At 40.2% G+C, this 18,589-nt stretch overlaps 2 protein-coding genes across 2 annotated transcripts in view; one reads left to right on the forward strand and one right to left on the reverse strand.

Moving 5' to 3' along the window:
- Positions 1-18,589, forward strand: part of LOC134755369 (lipid storage droplets surface-binding protein 2) — a 122,828-nt gene that overhangs the window by 53,566 nt on the left and 50,673 nt on the right. The gene's annotated exons all lie outside the window — the stretch shown is intronic.
- The window catches only part of LOC134749224 (uncharacterized), a 65,991-nt gene that overhangs the window by 15,719 nt on the left and 31,683 nt on the right, over positions 1-18,589 (reverse strand). The window contains exons 29-37 of the mRNA XM_063684115.1: positions 7,017-7,161; positions 6,042-6,097; positions 5,446-5,532; positions 4,794-4,917; positions 3,805-4,035; positions 3,156-3,272; positions 2,408-2,566; positions 1,226-1,400; positions 332-484 (exon numbers count right to left, since the gene is read on the reverse strand). Coding sequence (XP_063540185.1) covers positions 332-484; positions 1,226-1,400; positions 2,408-2,566; positions 3,156-3,272; positions 3,805-4,035; positions 4,794-4,917; positions 5,446-5,532; positions 6,042-6,097; positions 7,017-7,161 — 1,247 coding nt within the window. The remainder of the gene's footprint in view (positions 1-331; positions 485-1,225; positions 1,401-2,407; positions 2,567-3,155; positions 3,273-3,804; positions 4,036-4,793; positions 4,918-5,445; positions 5,533-6,041; positions 6,098-7,016; positions 7,162-18,589) is intronic.

An 18,589-nucleotide genomic window follows, 5' to 3' on the forward strand; every position in this document is an offset into this window, starting at 1 on the left:
TTGACCATCATTTGTGACTTTTGTATTGCTTTAAGATAATGGGTCAACAGACATTTGATCCTCAAAACAAACCTGATCGACTGATACTATTAACAAATATTTGTCAACTACCCTATTATAATTTAGGTTTTTCTGTCGTATCGAAGTCCTAAAACGCGCGTTCATTGGGCTGGGGAATCTTGTACCCTGATCATGAACATATCACTGTAAGGGCCAGTTGCACCAACAACATTCAGTTGACTGATCAACGTCATTCAGCAGTCAACTATGAAACTACAATAAATTTTAGTGAAAGCTTTAACAAACGGTTTGCAAACAGTGCAGTACAGACCTGGGCAGTCCAACATGCACTGGTGTATGTTGTCGACGAACTTTTTGAGCATGTTGGCGTAAGGCTCGCCGGGCAGCAGCGGGGGCAGGGAGGGGTGCGGGGACACCCACGACGACCACGATTCTTGCAATGCTGACCATGCGTAGACGGCCACTGTTGGACAGCAAATAAATAAGAATTGTAATACCTTTCAAATGTAACGGCGCGAAAATTTAAAATATTGCTTTGCCGCTCGAGGGGTTAACATGTTTTTATGTTTGTTGTTGACATAAAAAAAATACCAATAATTGGAGCTGTACATCCACGATGTTACATACACACTTATAGTAAGAGTTAATTTTTCAAAGTAAGAGGGAGTCAAAATATGATAAAAAAATTTAGTATCGACACAGAAACACCATAAGTAATAGACGAAAAATATTGAGGGGCAGCTCCCTGTTTATAGGCGCAAATCAAAGTTTGCAATATAGGCCATAAAGACCTTCCAACGTGCAGGAGAGTGTGCGCGAATAGGGAATATTACGCAAAACTTTGCGTAGGGGGCGTCACTAACACAATCACAGGCCCTACCGCGAAACACGAATATCCAAAGTTCGGTCCTATCCTATCACTCTTGCATATTTGATCGATAGAGAGGCAGATAACGAAATTTCGATTTACGCGTTTCGCGGCAGGCCACCTGTAAACAAACCGCCTTGATGCATCAATGTCATAGTGAAAACTTGTCAAAAACTGTTAAGGTATAGTATGTATATGTTACTCTATGGTATAGCATGTGCACGAGTGCTGCACTCTGGCGGCAGAACATCGCAGTAATATTCCCTATTGTCGGAGGCAATTTATCTACTGACAAATCGGTGTACCAGACAGGTTTTTTTTAATAACACAACCCACCTCTCTCGGGTGCGTAGCTGAGCGCAACGCCTTGTGCGACGAACGCGCGCTGCAACGCGTGATGCAACGCCGCAACGTGCTCGGCGTGCGACGCGTGGTACGTTGCACTTGAGGTTTGGAGATCGGCGCGCGCGCGCCACCATAGCGCGCCCAGCTCACGAAGTAGATGACCCAGCTATATAGAAAAAAAAGTTTGTAATCGTATGAAAAGTAACAGAATATGTAATTCAATTTTTTTAACATGCAGATACGTCTGCGAGCGATACTCCAAATTTTATATTAAAGGAAAAAATGGAAAAGTTACACTTCCGGCAGTAAACGGCGGGAGGAAGTGTAACTTTTTAATTTTTTCCTTTAATATAAAATTTAGAGTTTACATGTTTTTTTTATTAAAGCAGAATTCAGGTTTCTGAAATAACGGCCCAAACGCTAGAGCGTTTAAGATGTTTTTCAAACTTTGCTAATATGTTACAAACATATCAACAAAGTTTTAAAAACTAACTTATAATGTTGGTAAACTAGGTTTCTAAAGTTCAGTCTAACCCGGTGAATATTTTCATCGTGTCCTTTATTGTTTACACGACCTCTTAAATATTCTACTGGTAAAGCACAGCACACCGATCATCAAAGATGCAGATATGAGTTACCAACCATTGTATTTGTACGGTTGGTAATGATATAGTACATACATTGTGATACAAGTGTGCTAAGTTAGTCACTACATACGAGGCGGTATTGTGCGCGCGAGCTGTAAGCGAGCGCGCTATAAGAAAGCCGATGTGTGTAATGACCAATGCACACGTGTTTCATACGACGTTTTTCAACACACGCGAGGAAAAAAAAGAAACTTTCATATTAATAAAATTTGAATTGTTAAAACAGTTAGTATTGTGTGTTGCATCTGTCATACTGCCGGCCGCCCCTCGCCCCGGCCGGGCCGCGGCAGGCGCCGCCAGTCCGAACAATTAAAGAAGGCTCCGTTTCCATGTATATTATTAGCAATCAGTTAACTTCTTAACTCAGTCGGATAATATAATGAAAAAGCACGAGTGTTATAATATACTGAAAAAGCACGCGTGTTTAATATCTAGGATTATGAACCAAAAATCGGTGGAATAAAAACGTCGTTTTGAGCAAGTGTGTTGAAAAATAAAATAGGATGTACAAATGAAAGACGCTTACCTTGTCAAAAGGCACGTGTTTAGCCCCGGAGGTGGCTCGCGCAACGTGCCCTAAGCTCATAGGTGGCAAACGACCCGCTGCGGCCGCGCGTGCCGCGTTTAGGGCCACTGTAGGGAGCTGTACTGCCGTTGTGAGGTTTATAATGTGGACGCCGATTAACTGAAATAACAGTGGTTCACTCTTATACATAGGGTCATTGCGCTAGTTTTCGTCCACTTGACGAAATCTAAATATAAACCTACATTGCTACACAAATTTGGACTTTTTGCAATCCTTAATGTTTAAACAATATATCTAAAAATTATATTTCGCAAGTAGCAAATTAAAAATCGAAATCATATTTTCACAAAATCCTGGTCAAGGCACCAATTGAAATGTAAGTTTTTTAAGTAAAACTTCTTTAGGCGCGACTAGAGGGTAACTCAGATTTTTTTCTGACGGAAGTAAAGCTCAGTAGTGACACACGCACAATAGGACACACGTCAAAGTGCCAACATAGCGATAAACGTCATCGTCAAAGAAGTTTTACTTCAATCGCGGGTAAAGATTACACGCACACACTTATGTATGTCGGGCACTCGGACATCTTACAAAATAATACTAAAATGTAATCATATTTTCAGTATTTTTATAAAATCCTGGTCAAGGCACCAATTGAAATCTCAGTTTTTTTGCCGTATCGAGGTCTTTGAGCTGCACAGTAGGTCCCATAGAAACTAAGATAAAATATAACGCTTGTATCACTAACCTCTAGAAGTACGTGTAAGTCAGGGTCGGGATCGCGGCCCCAGCGCTGCGCAGCATCCATCACCGCTTCCAACATCTCGCTGCGCGCTGACTCGTCTACTGATCGTGTCAAGTCGAACTGTAAAAAATTACATTATTATGGATTTATCGTAATGAGAGACTACGTATTCAACAATACGTCGTAAAGTTGCATGAAACTGTCAGTGCTATTTAAAAAGTTCATATGTGTATGTAATTAGTACAAAGGCGAACTTATCCCTTTAAGGGATCTCTTCCAGTTAGCCTTTGAGTAATTCAGGGAGAATTAGATACTGTACAAACGGCGTACTGTACAAAAGTTTTTATTAGTAAGTCTAGTTCTGGTTCCAAATGCTTTGCGTCGAATATTTAAAATAAGCACAAATCCATAACTTTTAGATGACGCTTCCATAAAGAGACCCACTATCAGTCCGCCGGACGATATCGGCCTGTCAGTTAGAACAAAAATTTGACAGTTCCGAACAACAGACAGGCCGATATCGTCCGGCGGACTGATAGTCAGTGGGCCCCTTAAGTTAATTTGCCGCCCGATATACCATTAACATTTCTCCTTTATAATACCTATATAGTGAGCAGAATGAAACGATAAATTATTGTAGTTTATAGTGCACCTTGGACAGGTAGCTGAACGCCCGTTGCGGCTCGCACGGGCGCGCGCCGCACAGCGCCCGCAGCAGCGCCGCGTACAGCGTGTGCCCGCCCGCCCCCGCGCCCGCCCCCGCCCCCGCGCCCGCCCGGCTCAGCACCGCGCGACACAGCGCCTGCTGCGCGGGCGACGCGGCGTGCGCGCACCATTGTGGGACTAACGCCGTTAGTGCGCCCGGGTCCGAACAGATCCATCTCTGGAGTAACAAAATTGACTTTGATTGATTGGAAACTGAGCAAAGCTCACTCGGAACTACGGGTTAGTAGATACTAGCTTTGCCCGGGACTTCGTCTGCGTGGAGTTAATATTTTTTTTCCAATCTGCATTTTATCGATTCCCCATACAAACTCCCCTTAAAGGACTTCTGGGATAAAAACTACCCTATGTCCTTCACCGCGACTCAAACTATCTCTATAGCAAAATTTCAACTAAATCGGTTCAACGTTTTAAGCGTGAAGAGTTAACAGACAGACACGCTTTCGCATTTATAATATTAAATGGATTAGCCTTCCAAGACACAGAAGCTTCCGTATTATCCAAGACAACACAATTTTGATTTGTCAAAATAGAAATTCAAAACACAATGGAATGGGAGACCTTTTAATAGGCCTCCGGACGGCAAAAAGATATGATATGTACGTTTTTGTAGAAAACCGACCAAGTGCGAGTCGGACTCGCGCACCGAGGGTTACGTACTTTTTAGTATTTAGCTTAGAATAAATTTAAAAGTGGAAAAATTACTGTCTTGGGTGAGACTTGAACTCACTTTTTAGTATTTGTTGTTATAGCGGCAACAGAAATACATTATCTGTGAAAATTTCAACTGTCTAGCTATCATGGTTCATGAGATACAGCCTGGTGACGGACAGACGGACGGACAGACGGACAGACAGACAGCGAAGTCTTAGTAATAGGGTCCCTTTGGATAAGGAACTCTAAAAATTACAAATTTACATCGGCCAGCAGTTCTAATACGGCCGTGAGAGCCTCGCGCGCCGCGCAGCAGTCGGCGACGGCGCCCGCGCACGCCCACACGCGCTGCGCCACGTTCACGGCTGTCTCGAGGGTGCTGATGCGTCTGAACAGAGGAAAGTTACAAAAGTGTTTACTAAATGTGACGTTCTCAATCAAAAGGTCAACCACATTTTCGCTTGCCATAAAGATTCTCTGACAGATTATTTTTTTAAAGATACAGGCAAATTTCGTCTTTATATTAAGCGACAAAGTGGTACCATTTGATTGAGAACAAATATTCAAAACTATTTTAGAAACTTTCATTGCAAAGTTTGAGCTGTGTATCGGTATCGTACTGTAGAGGCTTAGCCCCGTTGAATACCAGCCACGACCACATTTATGAAACGTTTAGATCGAAAGGTTAACACAAATGGGTAAAAAAAGAAATTAGTTGTTGCATTTAACAAAAAAATTTACTACTAATTCGTTGCATTCACCCGTCCTCAAATTAAGAGACAACCCCTTACCTGTAATAAAAAATATTTGTTTAAATTTGAACTTTAATATCTGTCAATAGAGTTGAATATCATATCCGCCACATATGGCTTCGTATGTGGTAAAGGGTTAAGTGAAAGGTACTGCATACTGGTACCTGGCAATGGTGTTTAACGCGGCAACAGTCTTGGCGTCATTGGGTCGTGCACGTAGCAACTCACGCAGCGCTGTTTTTGCACTCGACCTGTATCATAATGCCATATGAATAAGGTTCATTTAATACTGCCTATATGCTAATACATGTTCAAACAAAGTGTTTTTTGAGCGTTTAACCATAACCATAACCGAAATCACTAAATATCAAGGGCCTGACACTCTTTGATAGAGAAAGATAGTCTTATTGCGATTCTTATAAGAGGAAAGAGAAAATAGTACCATGCTTTGTCCTTATCACCGACCGGGTGGCATCATAGGTAGGAGGCGATGGCGAAATACCGAAATTTATAAGAGTGAAAGAGATTTTTTTTAATATGAATATTCTTTATCTTACCCTCGGTCGCTCGGTGGCGCGTCTATAACTACTTGTATATACTATGTCTATGCTAAATATAAACACACAATATAATTCGCGTTTTTGAAGTAGATCCCATAGGTGTTGAAAATTACCCACAAATTAATTTAAAAGAGTACGAGTTAAACGTTCATAAAACACCCAGTGGATTGATTCAGGGATAAAACAGTTAGGTACATCACCTGTTTTCCGCCAGTCCGCGAGTGGCGTTTTCAGAAATGGGCCACTCACAATATTCCTGAAACAAATGAAGAATCCCTTAGAAATTACTTCAGTCTATTGCTTTGCTTTACCGCTAAATAACTCTGTAGCAGGGATGTTGCGAATATTCGCATCCGCATCCGCAACCGCGGAACTTCCGCATTATTTTTAACATCCGCATCCGCATAAAATCAATGCGGAGCTTAATGCGGATGCGGATGTGGAACAGGTAGGTACAGGAACGTCTTAGCTGCGGCATAAGTGCTAGGTAATTTCGTCATTAGCCAATAGGAATCTCGTTTCGTTTTTGTGATTCGTCGATCGAGCACTTTAGCCTATGACGGACAGCGACAAGAATTGAAAAGTTTGTTTTATTTGGACTTTAGTATAGTAATGCGATTGTGCGGCACCTATATTTTTGTTTAAATACCAAGTTTCTTTTTTTATTATTACTAAAGTGTAATATTTGACGTTTTTTATGTGCCTAATCTCGACATCCGCATCCGCATCCGCGGATGTGAGCCTTTAAAAATCCGCATTCGCGTCCGCGGATGTCAAAAAATCGGCATCCGCAACATCGCTGCTCTGTAGACAACTGTCTGGAACCCACACAAAATGGCTGACAGAGAGAAATACATTTTTGGCAAAAACAAGACAATTTTAAAAACCCCAAACACAATTAGGTTGCGTTGTTTTATCAAAGAGTTCCCAGATCAGCTCAATGGTACCATAATACTGCATTGTCACCCGACTTACATATGTATGCAAATTTTTAGCTTCATCGGAAACCGGAAGGTGGATCTAATTTAACTTGCAAGATTTGATTACAGACCCACAGACAGACAACAGGACAGGTGACGCTTGTATTGTATTGTATTGTATTGTATTGTATTGTATTGTATTGTATTGTATTGTATTGTATTGTATTGTATTGTATTGTAGTGAAAACTCGTTACCTTTAGGTCTATCACGACGACCCCGCAATTGTTAGGGCACGTCTTGCGCAAAGAAGGTAGTTTTTTTCGGTAACGTAGGGTACAAACTAGCGGCCATAACTTTGTGTCCAATGTTGCGACTCTGTTCACGTCTGAAGACCATTGTCTGGAACAATATGAGGTTTATTAGTTCTCTAAAAGACGAAAATAGCGCAGATGCATAATTTAATTTTCCCGATATTTCCTACACTATATGCCTGTGCCTGACAGACGAATTGCAACGTTTGGGATTCTATTAATTATAAACATTTTAGCATAGAGTAACTTATACTAGAGCGGTACTGTCATAGTAAATTTTGTAACCCCAGTAAATTCACTGCCATCTGTCGACACACTTTAAAACTAAAAATAAATATTCATAAAAATACGATAAAATCATGAATCTAGTATAACTGGATCGGTCATGAGGGGTGGGGGAAAATGACCGAACGGGATAGTCTTATGTATCTTTCAGTAGGAGTAGCAGAGAAAGCGCTGTTATTGTTTGTCCTTGTCATAGTTTCACTTTTCCACCGCTGCCACAACCGAGGTTGTGGCAAACAAATAAGTACGTGACATGTCATGTTTGTTCGTTGCTTGTTTAATTATCGTTGATTTGTATGAAATTGTGCTTTCTCTTATGAAATATAGTGATGGTTAGCGTTTTGAATGCTTGAACTTTGATAAAATACTGATGAATTGTTTTGTAATCGGCTGTAATAGCCGCTCTGAGCAAAAATATGAGATCATAACCTTTCACACGTAAGTACGGTATTTTACACCTTCCTCTTAACGCAATATGTGAGAATAACATCGTAAAATTACGTTACACTCAAAGCAATGTAGAATCAAACGATTTCAATAAAAATATCACAATTATTTACGCAAATTAAAAAACATTATTTGTAAAATTATCCGCCCAAATTACGTAGGTAGGTAGTAGTCTGAGGTCAGCCATTTTTAAACTTCTTCTTAATTTAGCTGCATAACAATCATGTTAGGGATACCAGATGAAAATATCATAATTGTTTAAATCTAAGCAAGAAATCTTTTAGATGTATTTGCCATGCTAAACTCGCAGGCGCTTTTTTACTTTTTTATTCCTAGCTTGTATGTGTCAGACAGAGACATTACACGTGTGTTAAGATCTATAGCCGTTTTTTTAATTTTCTACTCCTGTATTACTCCAAAACATGGTCCTGGAGCGAACCGGATTGAACATTACAGCCAATAATCCAGATTATATAATATAAGGAGCTGACAAGTGAATAAATTAAGAAATTCGTCCGACAAGAGCAAGAGATCAAGCTGACTTGGGAAAGGAGAATTCTGAGATCGTGTTCATGTGGGATTACTGGACTTGAAGACAGAGTTAAGCCTTCAGTATTCTTAATTTTCACCCATCACTCGTCATACAGGTAGTAATTATACGATTTAATACGGTTAGTATCATTTTAATTGTTTAACTTAACCACATGTACCTAACAGTTAGGTTAACCTTTGTCGCGTCAGATTACTATTTCACTTTAATTTTATTTCGTAATTAGTTAATTTGTATTAGTTATTCACTGATATTTGCCTAGGCTTTTAATTAACTAATAAATCTACGAACTGTGAATTTAGTTAATCATTATTTAACTGGACGATTAGACATAGGTAGGTGTTAAATAAAACAATAGGTTAGTTTTCACCACCATCTAATTAAATAATCGTTATGAAACATTAAATTTAGATACAATTATTGGTGTTAAAACTTAAACTAAGTAAATAAAATAAATATACACTTAAATAAACTGTTAACTTAGGCATCAACTGTACTATCATACATTTCTTATACATTTAAGTTAATCTAGCATTGTATAACATTTCAGTTGACAACACACGCCTCTCAAAATGTCCGAAGAAAAGGATTTAATCAAAAAACGTGGCAGTTACAAGGGCCGGCTAACTAACTTCTCAAACTACGTGAATTCTTTGGAAAGTTCTTCACTTACCTCAGTAGCCGCCAATGAGTTGCAGTTACGAATCAGTAGAATGGAAAATGTATTTAGTGAGTACGATGCAGTGCAGTTAGACTTAGAATGTTTGTCGGCAAGCATTGACATTCAGTTACCTGAGCGGACTGAGTTCGAAACCCAGTACTTTAGTGCAATTGCTAAAGCACAAGATATTTTAAATTCATTTCATAAAAAGCAAGAAGAACTGGGTAGCGAACGTGCAAGTATTTCTAGTGCTAGCAATCATAAGCTAGTTAAACTTCCCGTCATACAGTTGCCTAAATTTTCAGGCTCTTATGAAAATTGGCTCGAGTTCCACGACACATTCCTAAGCCTGATTCATTCAAATGACGAAATTGACGAAATAAATAAGTTTCACTATTTGAGATCGTCATTGGAGGGGTCGGCAGCAGTGGTTGTTAAATCGGTCGAATTTTGTTCTAAAAATTATCAAACTGCATGGAAACTCCTGTGTGATCGTTTCGATAACAAGCGTTTATTGCTACAAAATCATGTTTCAGCAATCTTTAATATCGAAACAATTACCAAGGAGTCTTCATTTGCGTTAAAACGTATGATCGACCAATTGAACAAAAACTTGCTTGCCTTGGAATCGCTCGGCGAACCAGTAAAACAATGGGATACGTTGCTTATTTACATTGTGTCACATAGGTTAGACGCTAAGTCGTACCGGGAATGGGAAGAATACAAAGGTCGCTTAGATAAAGATAAGCCAATTACTCTGGAAGCCTTTTTAACATTCATGCGAAATCGTTCCGATTTATTAGAAACGTTGGAACTGTCCACAAATAACACTGCCGGTCGTGGTAACACTTCTCACAAAAACACTCCGAAACTTAAAACCCTGTCCGTACAAGATACAAAACAGAACACTGTCGCTAAGTGCCCTAAATGCAACGGTGAACATTATTTACCTAGTTGTTTACAGTTTCTCGCCCTAAGTAACGCTGCGCGATTGGAATTGCTACCGAGTTTAAAGGTATGCTATAATTGTTTACGCGGTGGTCACTACGCTAATCATTGCAAAAAGCCGGGATGCAAATTATGTAAGCGAAAACATAGCACGTTAGTTCATGTTACAGATTGCAAATCTAGATCGAGCGGTGACTGCGCGTCCGGCCGCGGCGAGGAGGATAATTTAACTAAAAATAATAAATCGATTTTTCCTGTTAATCAATTATCACCTGCCGCGCCCGTCGCATCTCATTCTGGCTTAGGAAATGTTTCATATGATTCCTCGCTCGCTCCTGTACAGACATTATCGGCTCAAATGGCACAAGGGAAACATGGTATGCTCGCAACTGCATTAGTAAAGGTTTACGACAGCAACAATAAAGAGTATGTCGCTCGCGCCATGTTAGACAATGGTAGTTTTGCATGCCTAATATCTCAGGGTTTCTGTGAGAAATTAAACTTACCAACGAATCAAATTAATACGTCTGTTCTTGGTATAAATAAACAGACTTCTAAAATAGGAGAAATGTGTCTACTTCCTATTAAATCTTTAAATGACACATATTCAGTAACAGTAAACTGTTACGTTCTGCCATCCCTTACTGATGACGTCCCATGTCGTCAAATTGATTTGAGGGATCTTAATATCCCAAGCGACATTTGTTTGGCTGATCCAAACTTTTATAAACCTGCACCTGTCGACATAATCTTAGGATCTGAAGTGTTTTGGGACTCGTTTCCTACACAGCCTCAGATCATCAGACTAGGTCTAGAGCTTCCGATGCTCTGTGAAACTCGCTTTGGCTTTTTGGTTGCTGGTCGGGCAATTACCGACCATCTGCCTTCCAGTATGCAGTGTTTTTTTGCTTCTGGTCTCTCGCACAGAGGTAATAATGATTTAAAATGTAACGACGACATCCAAACCCAATTAACGCGGTTTTGGCAGCTCGAAGAAGTTAGCCATAAGTCGTCTCATTATTCACCTGAGGAGAAAATGTGCGAAGAACATTTCGTTGAAAATACTACGCGGCTAGCCGACGGACGATTCTGTGTCAGGCTTCCTTTAAAACAAAGCGAAAGTGTCCTAGGCGACTCATTTCAACGCGCAAAGCATTGCATGCTATCATTGGAACGCAGAATTAAAACCAAGCACTCTTTTAAAGGTTTATATACTGATTTCATGGCAGAGTATGAAAGTTTGGGTCACATGTCGCATGGTAGGCAGATCTCAGGGGAAGAAAAGGGTTATATAATACCCCACTTTGGAATTTTGCGTGACAATAGCTCCACGACGAAACTCCGTGTTGTGTATAACGCTAGCAGCCCGTCTACCTCAGGTGTTAGTCTGAATGACATCCAGATGGTCGGACCCACTGTGCAAGACGACCTTCTGTCTATTCTTATTAGATTTAGGCAGCACCGGTACATCATTTCTTCGGACGTGGAGAAAATGTACCGTCAGATATGGGTGCACCCTGACGACCGCCACCTTCACAAAATTCTTTGGCGCAGCTCTGAGACCAAGCCACTATTAGTGCACGAGCTCAATACTGTCTCCTATGGGACAGCCAGTGCTCCCTTCCTAGCCACCAGGTGTCTCAAACAAATAGGTTTGGATTGTGACGATGAGAAAGTCAAAGAAGTCATCGTTCACGATTTTTATGTAGACGACCTGCTGACAGGAGGAGATGAGCTTACGGCAGTGGAAGAGATTCGCCATAAAGTGAATCAAGCACTTTCTTCAGCAGGAATGAACCTGCGTAAGTGGAAGTCAAACGAGCCTCGCCTTCTATGTGAACCCTCTCAATCCTCTGTGGATTTGAATATAGGATCAAATGAGGCCAGCAAAACGTTAGGCTTAGGCTGGCATCCTGAGTCTGATGAGCTGTATTTTCCAATAGGAAAACTAGTTCCCAAAGGAAATACCAAGCGCGACATGCTCTCAGTGATTGCTCAGATCTTCGATCCGTTAGGACTTTTGTCTCCGGTCGTAATCACCATGAAGATGCTACTGCAGCGGTTGTGGCTTCAAAAGATTACGTGGGAAGAAGAACTGTCTCCAGAGATTACCAAACAATGGGTAGAACTCTTGGATGGATTGCCGACACTGAATGATATTAGAGTCCCTCGTCATGTTATTTGCAACTCACACATAGCCTTTGATCTACACATTTTCTCAGACGCATCTGAACGCGCGTACGGCGCTTGTGTGTACGTACGTAGTGTAGACAAAGAAGGTCAGGTGTTCGTTAGGTTATTGATCGCAAAAAGTCGAGTCAGTCCAATTAAACCGACGACTATACCTAAACTTGAATTGTGTGGCGCTCTCGTTAGTGCTCATCTGTATGACAAGGTCATGACTTCACTTAGAGCTCAGGTCAGAAGCACGACATTCTGGACCGACTCGACTATAGTGTTAGGTTGGCTTAAGATGATGCCGAGTAGGTTGCAACCCTTTGTGCGGAACCGAGTGTCGGACATTTTAGAAATCACCGGCAGTTGTACTTGGAGGCATGTTCCAACAGACCAAAACCCAGCGGACTTAATTTCCCGTGGAGTGCATGCAAACGTTATAGACTCGTTAGATTTGTGGTGGTCGGGTCCCAGTTTCTTGCAGCAAGACGTGGCTCAGTGGCCCTTTAATCCTATCACAAAGCAATGCGATGAGCTGCCTGAAACCCGCGTTGAGGTTTCATTGCACGTTAACATAACTCATGAGCCATTAATAGATTTCAATCGTTTCTCGAATCTCTCGCGGCTCATTCGTGCTATTGCTTACGCTCTTCGCTTCATTAAAAAATGCCGAAAAAATGAAGCGTCGACGTCGTCCACGTACCTCAATCATGACGAATTAGATGATTCATTAAAGGTGATTACCAAATTCAGTCAGAGCGAATCATTTTCAGAATATGATATATTAGCCAAAAAACAAAATTTGCCAAAAAAGAGTAAGCTCTTAAAATTCAACCCATTCCTAGACAACGACAACTTAATGCGTGTGGGAGGCCGTCTTTCCAATTCAGAATTTCCGTACGAGAAAAAACATCCCATTATTTTACAGTCCACACATCGATTCACAAAATTATTATTTAATAAGGAACATAAAAGGCTTCTCCATGCACCGCCTCAGCTGTTGTTAGCAACAATTAAGGAAACCTATTGGCCCATAGGAGGTCGTAATTTGGCAAAGGCTTGCTACCATCAGTGTGTGCGTTGTAAAATTATGAAAGGACAAGTAATTGCTCCACTGATGGGGAATTTGCCAAATTCTCGGTTGTCACCTGGAGGCTACCCGTTTAGGAATGTGGGCGTGGACTACGCAGGTCCACTCATGGCAGCCAGCCGTCAAGGTCGTGGTTGCGCACTAGTTAAAGTTTATGTTGCTATTTTTATATGCTTCACAACCAAGGCGATACATTTAGAATTGGTGGGAGATTTAACTAGTAAAACTTACTTGCTGGCACTGTCTCGCTTTATGTCTCGCCGGGGACAGCCAGACAACATTTACTCCGATAACGGCACTGCATTTGTCGGAGCCTATAATGAAATTACAAAGTTTCTGAAGGAAAACTGCAACTCTTTGGCTGAGACGTTGGCTAGTAAAAACACTAGATTTCATTTTCTGCCTGCTTATGCACCTCACTTCGGGGGTCTTTGGGAGGCGGGTGTCAAATCAGTTAAATTTCATTTGCATCGAGTGTTGGGAAATTGTAACTTAACCTATGAACAGCTTAACTCTACACTCATCAATATTGAAGCCCTGTTGAATTCTCGGCCACTCACGCCTCTGTCATCACACCCGGACGATCTCTCAGCGCTCACCCCTGGACATTTTCTTGTCGGACGCTCACTCACCTCATTGCCGGTGCAGGATCTGCGGGACCACACTTACCAGCATCTGACACGATTCCACCGAATCGAACAGCTCCGTCAACATTTCTGGGCTCGGTGGACTAAAGAGTACGTCCCAGAACTGCAACAGCGTGTCAAGTGGAGACTCAACCACGATTCCCTTAAAAATAATACCCTCGTTGTGCTGAAGGAGGACAATCTTCCTCCGTTGAAATGGAGACTGGGACGCATTGTAGCCATTCACTCTGGACAGGATGGTATATCACGAGTGGCTGACGTGAAGACAGCTGGAGGAGTCGTTCGACGCGCTTTCAGCAAGATTTGTCCTCTTCCTGTGGCTACCGATTCTGCTTGAAAGGCTTCTTTCAACCCCGGGGGCATGTTTAAATCTAAGCAAGAAATCTTTTAGATGTATTTGCCATGCTAAACTCGCAGGAGCTTTTTTACTTTTTTATTCCTAGCTTGTATGTGTCTGAAACGAAACTCACCAGTTATTTTGCTATAATAATTTATTTCTCCAACATTAACTTATCAACACTATCAACAGTAATACCTTCTTATAACTACACTTCACAATCCCACCACAACCTCGTCAGTCCACCATTAACTTCTTTCTGTCTGTTCCAACCCAGCCGTTTTACATTATTCTTAAGTACCCTCCTTTTATTTTTTTATTTTTAACCACAAAGAAGGAAGCACGATACCAGTGTTACCACATTAAATTTATCAATTACCTACATAATCAAATAAATATTTAAAAATCATGACACTCGGCCATCCGGCACCGTGCTGCCTCCTGGCGCACGATATCGTTCTTAATCAAAAATCATGACACTGCTCTGAATTAACATTGTACCAGAAAAAAAAAATACAAAAACATTTCTGTTCTTAAGGAACACTACCTATATACTATATATATAATAACTTACAATTAGTCATGAAAACACAATTTTAATTATATTTCTCGATATATTCAACAGTCATATTTTTATATATTTTATACATTTATAACACTATTTTTTTAATCAAATTTACGATTAAGAGCCTTGTATGGAGATTAATAATAATAATTGTTAGTTACTATCGCTACTATCGTTATCTTGGCTTTCATCACTGTCGTGTAATTCAAGAGTATCGATATGTATCCATGGTTTAATCGTGTCCATTGCTGTGATGGTCGTATAGAGTTTACCTTTTATGCTAAACCCTGGAACATCTGCTATCCTATATCGATCGTTTCCAAGTATTTCTGTTATTTTTTTAAGGGCCTTTATATTTGGATAACAATTGTACTTTTTCCGTTGTTTTCAAAATTATTTTGCTAAATGTTTACTTAATCCCCTACGGTATAAGTAGCACGTATCTTATTTTTATCATCTCAATTTCATTTTTGTTTGTTCTTTGTCAATATGACGATTCAACGGAGCCACGCCGTTCTGTCGCCAACATAGTGTTTAGTTTTTAAGTTTATGAAATCTATATGTATGTTAGTCTGTAAGGTATATGTAATATGGGTCTTGTTGCCCGAATTAAATTTTTAAAATAAGTAAATAATAATATTGACGCTGAGCTATTAACGTTGTTTTGTATATCAAGTTTATTTGTCAAACTATCGCGCATTTTCAATCCAAACATTGCTTCAGATTGGGTTTTCGTGTGGATACATTAATTGTATTTTTAATAATGTCCCATTGATTTTTTCCTAGGCACTTGTCCCAGTCACGCTCATGGCCAAAAGAGTCCTGTGCAGCTAGCGAACTAACGGCTCGTTTGGTTAAATATCTCTGCCTGGCCATTAGCTCTAACAAGCCACTGCAAGGTCTCGTTGTCATTATGAATGGGATTTTCTTTAGGAGCAATATTAATATTAATATATAATATTAGAAGGCCAGACTTGTATGGTCCTTAAGAGCGGTGAGACCCAGCAGTTCCGTCAAAGATAGCCCAACTATCAAAGGGGTATTCATCCATTCATCATCTACGACTGAAACCTTAACCGATGCCTTGATTTCATCAACCTTTAAACTAACTCGCGACTTTATAATTAGGCACTACTGCATTTGGGCCGAATCCGTTTATTACCGGTACATTATCAAAACTCTTTGCCAGTCCTAAATTTCCTGCGTTACTTTTTCTCATTATCGTTATTTCGCTACAAAAATCAACCTATGCTGCAAAGCTCTGATCGTTACATAAAAATTTGGTTTGTAACATTGATTTTTAAATTTTCTTTTCACCTGTACTATCGGCTCGCTTTATGTAATCATTTACATTCAATGGATCAAGCTTACAATTATCAAGATCATGCCCCACCCTGTTGCAACGCCTGCACCTTATTTGCGGCTTTGTACACTTAAAGTAGGGATGACCTTGAGAATGACAATTAAAACATGTGATCGTGCTAGAAAATATACCAGATTTAGCATTACTCGTTGTATTATCCTTTTCTGTATTATTATCGACTCGAATTTTACTAGTGGATGGTTGATTAAATGGTTGTGTCCTTTGTGAACTTAAGTAATTAAGTAAGTCTTCGGGTTCCAAGCAGTTTAACGCTTGAGCACCATTTCGAATTGATTTATCTGTGACTCCATAAATAATGCATTCCACTGCCTTTTTACCTTGGATCTCACAACGAGTAAGCAGACTAAGCTTATCATAAAAGTATTCCCTCAGATTTTCATCATTACGAGAAGTCCGGCCTATCATCTCTTCTAAAAGCCTCCCATAGTTTTCTTCACTTGGGAAGCCTTTTTTTTCAATTTACATTGCCACTCTTCCCAACTGTAAACTACTGTGGGCAGGGCCTCAAACCATTTTCTTGCTAAGCCAGCGAGTTTCTGAAGTGAGAAGTGAATAACTTGCCTCTCATCCCATTTATATATTTGTGAACATTCATTGACTTTTCTTAGCCAGCAGTCAATGGTTTGGGTCCTGTTAGAAGGATTGAATTCCGGGACCACATTATTCATGTTACTATTACCTAGGCTAGGTAGTATGCTATTCTCTGTTTTCCAAGTTAGGAACATATCCAGCACCTTTTCCGTTGACAACCTACTATAATTCTTGCGTTGCTGGACTGGACTTCTCCTTCGCTTACTCTTACGCTGCTTCCTTTGTGCGTGGTCGTCTGATGAGCTCGGCAAAGAAGATCGACTCCGTCTCCGCTTGGCCTTCCTTCTTGACCATCGCCGCTTAGGGGGCGTGCCTGGCGGTGAGCCGCCTTCATCTTCTGTAACCATTGTACTTAAAACCTGCATTTAGACAAAATTTCATTAGAATCAAGCCTCCCAACTCCCAAAATATTCCGGATCCATATCCGAATCCATATCCAAATCCATATCCAAATCCAAATCCAAATCCAAATCCAAATCCGAATCTAAATCCATATTCTAATCCGAATTCACCCGAATCCATATCCAAATCCGAATCTGTATCCAAATCCAAACCGTCACCGTCGTCATCATCATCATCATCATCATCGTCATCATCACCATCATCATCATCATCATCATCGTCGTCATCATCGTCACTACCATCATCATCACCTTATCATCATCATCGTCATCGCCATCGTCATCACTATCATCATCATCAGCATCGTCATCATCACCATCATCATCATCATCATCATCGTCATCATCACCATCATCAACACCATCATCATCATCATCACCTCATCATCATCATCATCATCGGCATCGCCATCGCCATATCATCATAATCATCATCGCCATCATCATCATCATCGTCGTCGTCGTCATCACAATCATCATCATCATCATCATCGCCATCGTCATCATCATCAGCATCATCATCATCATCATAATCATCGTCGTCTTCGTCATCATCATCATCATCAGCATCATCATCATCGTCATCGTCGTCTTCGTCATCATCATCACCACCACCATCATCATCATCATCGTCTTCGTCATCATCGTCATCACCATCATCATCATCACCATCATCATCGTTATCATCATCATCATTATCATTATCATCGGTATAATCATCATCATCATCATCGGTATCATCATCATCATCATCATCATCGCCATCGCCATCGTCATCATCGTCATCAATAACATCCTCATCATAATTATACGTCCATAGACAACTCCACGCCTGGATTCGGCCACGGCGACTGCTGTCAACTCCGTTAGTGTCGCTCTTTATTCCTTTTACGTGGGATGCACCACTTCTGAGATGAAACGAAACTCACCAGTTATTTTGCTATAATAATTTATTTCTCCAACATTAACTTATCAACACTATCAACAGTAATACCTTCTTATAACTACACTTCACAATCCCACCACAACCTCGTCAGTCCACCATTAACTTCTTTCTGTCTGTTCCAACCCAGCCGTTTTACATTATTCTTAAGTACCCTCCTTTTATTTTTTTATTTTTAACCACAAAGAAGGAAGCACGATACCAGTGTTACCACATTAAATTTATCAATTACCTACATAATCAAATAAATATTTAAAAATCATGACATGTCAGACAGAGACATTACACGTGTGTTAAGATCTATAGCCGTTTTTTTAATTTTCTACTCCTGTATTACTCCAAAACAATAATTTTATGGGTAATTTTGACCTCGGAAGTTTTTTCGTACTTCTAATTCCAAAAAATAAATAAACAAATGTTGTGAAGATTAAATGTGGTGTACATTAATTGGTGTGATCGCGATTTGTGATTTCTTTAAATTAAAACCCATAA

This window comes from Cydia strobilella, chromosome 2 (genome assembly GCF_947568885.1).
Source record: "Cydia strobilella chromosome 2, ilCydStro3.1, whole genome shotgun sequence".
In the NCBI taxonomy this organism is placed as follows: Eukaryota; Metazoa; Arthropoda; class Insecta; order Lepidoptera; family Tortricidae; genus Cydia; species Cydia strobilella.